A 6,000-nucleotide genomic window follows, 5' to 3' on the forward strand; every position below is an offset into this window, starting at 1 on the left:
TTGATAATGGCTGCACTTTTTTTTTTTTTTACCTCTCGTGTTTGGGGTTCTCATAAAAAAAAAAAAAAAAATGTCCTGTAACCGATTTCTCCACAAACATCAAGCAAACAGTGCATCTTAAAAGGCTGTGATTCAGAGGGCAACTGCCCTCCCCTCAGTTCTCCCCTGAGCCACAGCGTTCCCATTAGCTTGAGCCTTTTGCTTTGCTGCTCTGGTTTGAGTCATCATTTCGATTTAATGTCACTAAAATTACAATTTCAGAACTAAATTAAAACCTTAAACTTGTATCCTAACACAGTTATAACGCTATATTTATTTTTCAGTATCGACCCTTGTGAACAACTTGTAGATGTGGGATAACAAGCTAATTGGTCTATAATTTCCAATTTCTGATTTATCCCCTTTCTTATGCAGCAAAACTATGATTGCATTATTCCACTCCTTAGGCATCACACCTTTTATAATGCATTTTGTGAAGAGTCTTGCCAGTTTTTTTGTGCCATGTCTCTTCCTCCCAATTTTTACAAATCTACAGTAACTTCATTTTCCCCCCGGGGCTTTCTGATTCTTCATTTTCTTCAATGCATCTTCTACCTCACCAGGAAGGATATCAGGTATGTTGTATGTGTTACTAATTTGTGATCCATCTTCCCCACTGCTGGCATCATTCCCTCACTCCTTGTATAATTCTCTATAGTAGTCTTCTGCTATTTGAATTATGCCTTCTCTGCTATTTATAATTACACCATCGCTATTCTTCAGTTTCGGTATCATTTGTCTTTTTGTATTGCTGCTCATGGCTGCTGATTTAAGTCCTTTGTTTTCCCTTAATGCTTGTTCTACTTTTCTTGTGTTAAATCTTCTTATGTTTTCTCTGAGTCTCTTTCTAATGGTTTTGCATAACTCAGTATACTTAATTTTCTCCTTGTCAGTGTTTATCCTGCTCTTCATTTGTCGTCTTCGGTTCATCATGACAAGTGTTTCTTGACGAATTTTTTTTTAACCTATAGGTTTCTTGGGCTTTATCACTTTCAGAACGTTGTAATATTCCTCGTTGATATCTTGGTCCTGAGCCATCTGCAGAAGCTCAAACTTGTTCTTAAGTTCCAGTACATACTGCTTTTTCTCCTCTTCTGTTATCTCAGAGACCTTCGTATTATTTACTCAAGTCAATTTTTTCCTTTCTTTTCTTACATCTATATCAAGTGTGCAGCTTACCATTCTGTGATCACTTCCAACATTTATCTTGTTCAGGACGGTAACATCATTCACGATATATCTTCTGTTAGTGAAGATGAAGTCAATTTCATTAGTTGCTAATCCATTTGGGCTCTTCCATGTCCACTTTCTGTCCACCCTTTTCTTGAAAAAAGTGTTCATTACTGACAATCCTCGAGATTCTGCAAATTCCAAAAGTCTTTCACCTCTTTCATTTATTTCGCCAATTCCAAAGTTTCCTATAATTCTCCTTTCTTCACTGTTTTGTCTCTTTCCAACCTTAGCATTTAAGTCCCCCATAATCATAGTGTAGTGGGTTTTTTGCTCATCTAGAAGACTCTCAATTTCGGTGTACATTTCTTCAACCTCTTCATCATCGTGACTCGATGTTGGTGCATAAATCATTATAACCTTTAGCTTGTACCTCTTAGAAATCCTGAGTAGTAGTCTTGACACCCTTAGTAATCTACTTTTGAATTCCAAAATGTTATTTTTTATATCTTTACGGACCAGAAAGCCAACTCCACCTTCGCTCCTTTCATTGTTTCCATTGGTGTACAGCAGATTTTCACTTGATAAACTTGTAAGTGCTTCATTTCTTCTTCTAGTTTCAGAAGAAGAAGAAAAATGAATAAGAAGAAAAAGAAGTATACCGATGATATTCCAATACCGATGATATATAAAAACCGATGATATTCCAATTCACATTTTCTAATTCTTTTTTCCAGTTCTAATATCCTGTCTTCACCGATGAGCGATCTTACATTGTTACAGGCCATGTTCAGTTTCTGTGCATGGCAGCCTGGTCGTACCCAGAGATTCTTAGCACCCTCTGCTTCCACTCTGATCCTCTTGCTGCCATAAGAGGGGGCAAATTTAATATCAAAAGCTAATACATAGTATTAGCTTTTGAAATTAAAAGTCCTTTTGTAACCATTTATGTGTGTCTAAATCCTCTTGGACATATAATGTATATTCTAAATGATTGTAATATTGATGGGTTTTTTTTTTTTTCCTACTTGCAGAATCAGTATTAGAAAGTTTACAAGACCAGGGATTCTTCCAGAACTTCCCAAGAGATCATACGTTTCCATCCATTCATGATGCTGTACTCTTTACTTATGTAACAAATGTGAAAAACAGCTCTGTATGATAAATGCTTTTTAAAAAGCAGTTGACTGTGACCAGTTTGTGAAAGTTTGGAAATGAATTTTATGTATAATATAGTATACATATCTTGCATATGCTCCTACAGGTAAGATGAGAGAGAGAGACTTCCTGCTTGTCTATATCTGATTATCTGGCATCACTTATCAGAATTTTTTTTCCATCAAGGAGCTCTTAACGATCAGGCTCTTAACGAACATTGAATTGATAAGAACATATGTGAAAAATTTTTTAGAAATTTAATTTTAAACTGAAAAACTTTACAAATGCTGTTTCATGTACAAAGTAGAAATGCAAGGGCAACTAGCACAGTGCTTTCTCTGGCATCACTTATCAGAAAGTTTTTTTCCTCCAAGATGCTCTCAATGATCAGGACAGCATATGCCACTAAATGGTTATGTGATAAAGAATGCTATTTCATCTACAAAGTAGAAATGCAAGGGCAACTAGAACAGTGATAAGCACTTAGAAGAATCACAGTTTCAGTGTTATTTTCCAAGGATCAAGAAAAGTGAATTTGTTTTTGTAAACAAAGTGAGGATGCGCTCCTGTCATTCCATCTATTTATTTTCATTAATGTGTTAGTAATGGTAACCAAATTTTTTAATAATTAGAAATAAATTAAAAAGCTATATTTGGCAGAGCTATATTATAGTAAGCTTGTAAATACATAAAAAAAAAAAAAAAAGTGAATTTAGTCATTTAGAGTATATCAGATAAGTGATGTCTTCCCAGCCAGGGAAAAAGTGTACATATGTATATAGTACAGTACCTTATTACATATTAACATCAGAATATATTTTATCATTTTAAAAGGTCAGATATAAAATTGCCATGCAGTCAGATTAAAAACAAAAAGGTCACTGCAGAAATAAGATGGTAAGTAAGACCTTGTAACTTGGCAATTCCTCATACCAGTGTGTGTGTAAATCAATACAAATAGTAGAAATACTCAATTCTGAGAGTTGAAAGTTCAGTTCTGCACTGTGTACTTGTAAATAAATACCATAGCATACTCAACTAGTTTATTAGTCAGCTATAAGTGGAATGTCGGCTTAATGCATTTTGTTTCCCTTGGCTTTTTTGCCAATTTGTATGCATACGAGTTTGGCAACAATATTACAACATAAAAATAACTGAATTTTATAACTGGTAATCTGTGATTGTACTAAGAAGTGTGTTGCCTTCTTAGTATTCCTATTTAAAATATGCTAGAGCGTTTCTCTGAATGTGGGAATATGGCAATTATATTCCTTTATGCAGAGGCAACAGACCAAACAATATAAAAAAAAATCTTGAAATAATTGCTCATTATTCCCATATTTCTCTCTTCCTACTCTTAGTCCTCAATCCTCTAGCACTCCACTGCTTGCTCTACTAATTGCATGCAAATCACTAGCAAAGATAATAAAATGAATGGCTTTTTAAATTCATGATTGAAATATTAATTATTAATGAGGGTACTGTATCTCTCAAACAGTGTTTCCTTAGTTGGTGGATCATAAAATTTGGGTCACCTGTAATTCTGTATGAAATTAAAAAAAAAAAAAAAAAAAAAAAAAAAAAATGAAATAATTAAAACTATTAGATGAATAAAACAATATATATATATATATATATATATATATATATATATATAAGTTAGAAGTAATAAAGTGAGAGACAGTGCAAATAGATGGAATTATATAGAACACAAGGTTCCAAAACTAGTAGAAAAAGGATAGTAGGAAATAGAAAAAAGAATGTGAAGAACCTAAAAGATGCACTGAATTATCCGATTATTTTCCAGTTAACCTAAAAGATCCATTGAATTTCAGCCTTTAATTTTGGATAATTCAATGCATCTTTTAGGTTCTTCACATTCTTTTCCTATCTTCTGCCTTAATTTTTCTATTTCCTACTAGTTTTGGCGTTCTTTACAATTCATCTGTCTGCACTTTGTCTCTCGCTTTATTACTTCTAACTTAAATATATACTTTTGTATCCTTTGCTGCTGGCAAAGGATACAAAAGTATCCTTTGCTGCTGGCAATTGCACACATAGGTTGCAAAGGTTATATGGCAATTGTGCACATAGGTGCAATTGCATATAACCTTTTTAACCTTTAAAACATACTTTACCTATAACCTCCATATTTGTCACTTCTACTCATTTTATCCATACATAATATTATTAAAGTGTAATGTGTTCACAGGCAAAAAGGAAATCATGATCATGACTGAGCCTATCCTCCCCAAAATTATTATTATTTATTATTATTATTAGCTATATGGTGCAAGGAAGCCTGACTTATGTTGCACCAGCCAAAAAAAAAATTCCCGAGTGACCCTGAGAGAGAGAGAAGGCATGTCAAAAGTAGAAGGGAATCACCAAGAAAGAGAAGAATGATGATATCTAGCTAAGGACCTTGGGTGTGCCAAGCCCGTACTCACCAGATGTGAGCCCCTGGGGTTAAATGTAGTGCATTGCATAAGTACCTGTATAGCTCACAGGCATCCATATCATGAATGTCTGTAAATAACTAAATTTTACTCATTTGGTGGCCTTCCATTATTAATTATTTAATTCTGAATGTTAGCGTATTTCTAATCTTATAGTATACATACTATAAGAGTCACAAGGGTATCCCAAAAGTAATGCATAAAAGCAGTTAATTTAAAATGAATTTTATTTATAACATAATTTATATTTAAAACATTTATTGTAATTTCCTTCGTGTCTTTTGACTGTTTCCCAATGCTTGAGTAACATATGAATACCATTTAACTGTCTGGTGCATTGAGTCATAGCTGCACGCAGTGCTTCTAAAGACAGAAATCATTGGTCACACAGCAGTTATTTGAGCTTGTGGAATAGATCATGATCACAAAGCTCCCCACAACGATGGGGGGGGGATGGTAGTGCATCTCACGTAATCAGTGAAAACAAGCTGTACGGACTGTATGATAAGAGGCCCTGCACTGTCGTGGGAAATGAGCACACCAGTTTCCAACATCTGTGGCCTCCCGCTGATTAAAAAAATGTTGCATAGTTTCTATTTACAGATATGCCAAGTTGGTACATGATCAGTGGCAATAATGCCCTTGTAGTTGTAAACCGTGACCATTTACTTCATTTTTGATTGTTGCTGGTGGCATTTAGGGGCATGGAAAAGGATGTTTCCACTGAGCTGACTGTGACTTCAGTTTAGGTTCAAAGCCACATGTCCCTGTCTCATCAATGGCAAAAATGCATTTTAAAAACTCTTCACCTCCTTGTTGGTAATGTGCAGGTAACTGTGTTGCAGTTTCTTTATGATTTGCTCATTGTTCATCTGACAGCAAATGTTGGATCCATCAGGTGGCAGTCTTTGGTTTTTGTAACACCTCAGTTAAAATGATGTATAATGTATAATCTGTAGATGTTCTTAGTCTGACCTTGACAAAACCTTTGAGACCAATGTGAAATTGTGTTATGATCTACTGTTGACTTGCCATGTACTTCCCCAGAAATTCATAAATTTGTGTCGACATTCACCCATGCAAAATTTTTCAGTTTTGATAAAAGATTTTTAATCTGAAACTGTAATCTGACCTGAAGCAATATCACCATCCATTTTTAAGTCTCCACATAAAC

The 6,000-nt window shown here is 34.5% G+C and overlaps 1 protein-coding gene across 1 annotated transcript in view; it reads left to right on the forward strand.

The window, feature by feature from the left end:
- LOC150076212 (prestin-like) overlaps positions 1 to 2,486 on the forward strand; it is a 402,991-nt gene extending 400,505 nt beyond the window's left edge. The window contains exon 19 of the mRNA XM_090387581.1: positions 2,244 to 2,486. Coding sequence (XP_090243707.1) covers positions 2,244 to 2,371 — 128 coding nt within the window. The 3' untranslated portion in view covers positions 2,372 to 2,486. The remainder of the gene's footprint in view (positions 1 to 2,243) is intronic.
- The last annotated feature ends 3,514 nt before the right edge of the window (positions 2,487 to 6,000 follow it).

Source organism: Mastigoproctus giganteus, chromosome 13 (genome assembly GCF_048544385.1).
Source record: "Mastigoproctus giganteus isolate SK-2022 chromosome 13, ASM4854438v1, whole genome shotgun sequence".
NCBI lineage: Eukaryota > Metazoa > Arthropoda > Arachnida > Uropygi > Thelyphonidae > Mastigoproctus > Mastigoproctus giganteus.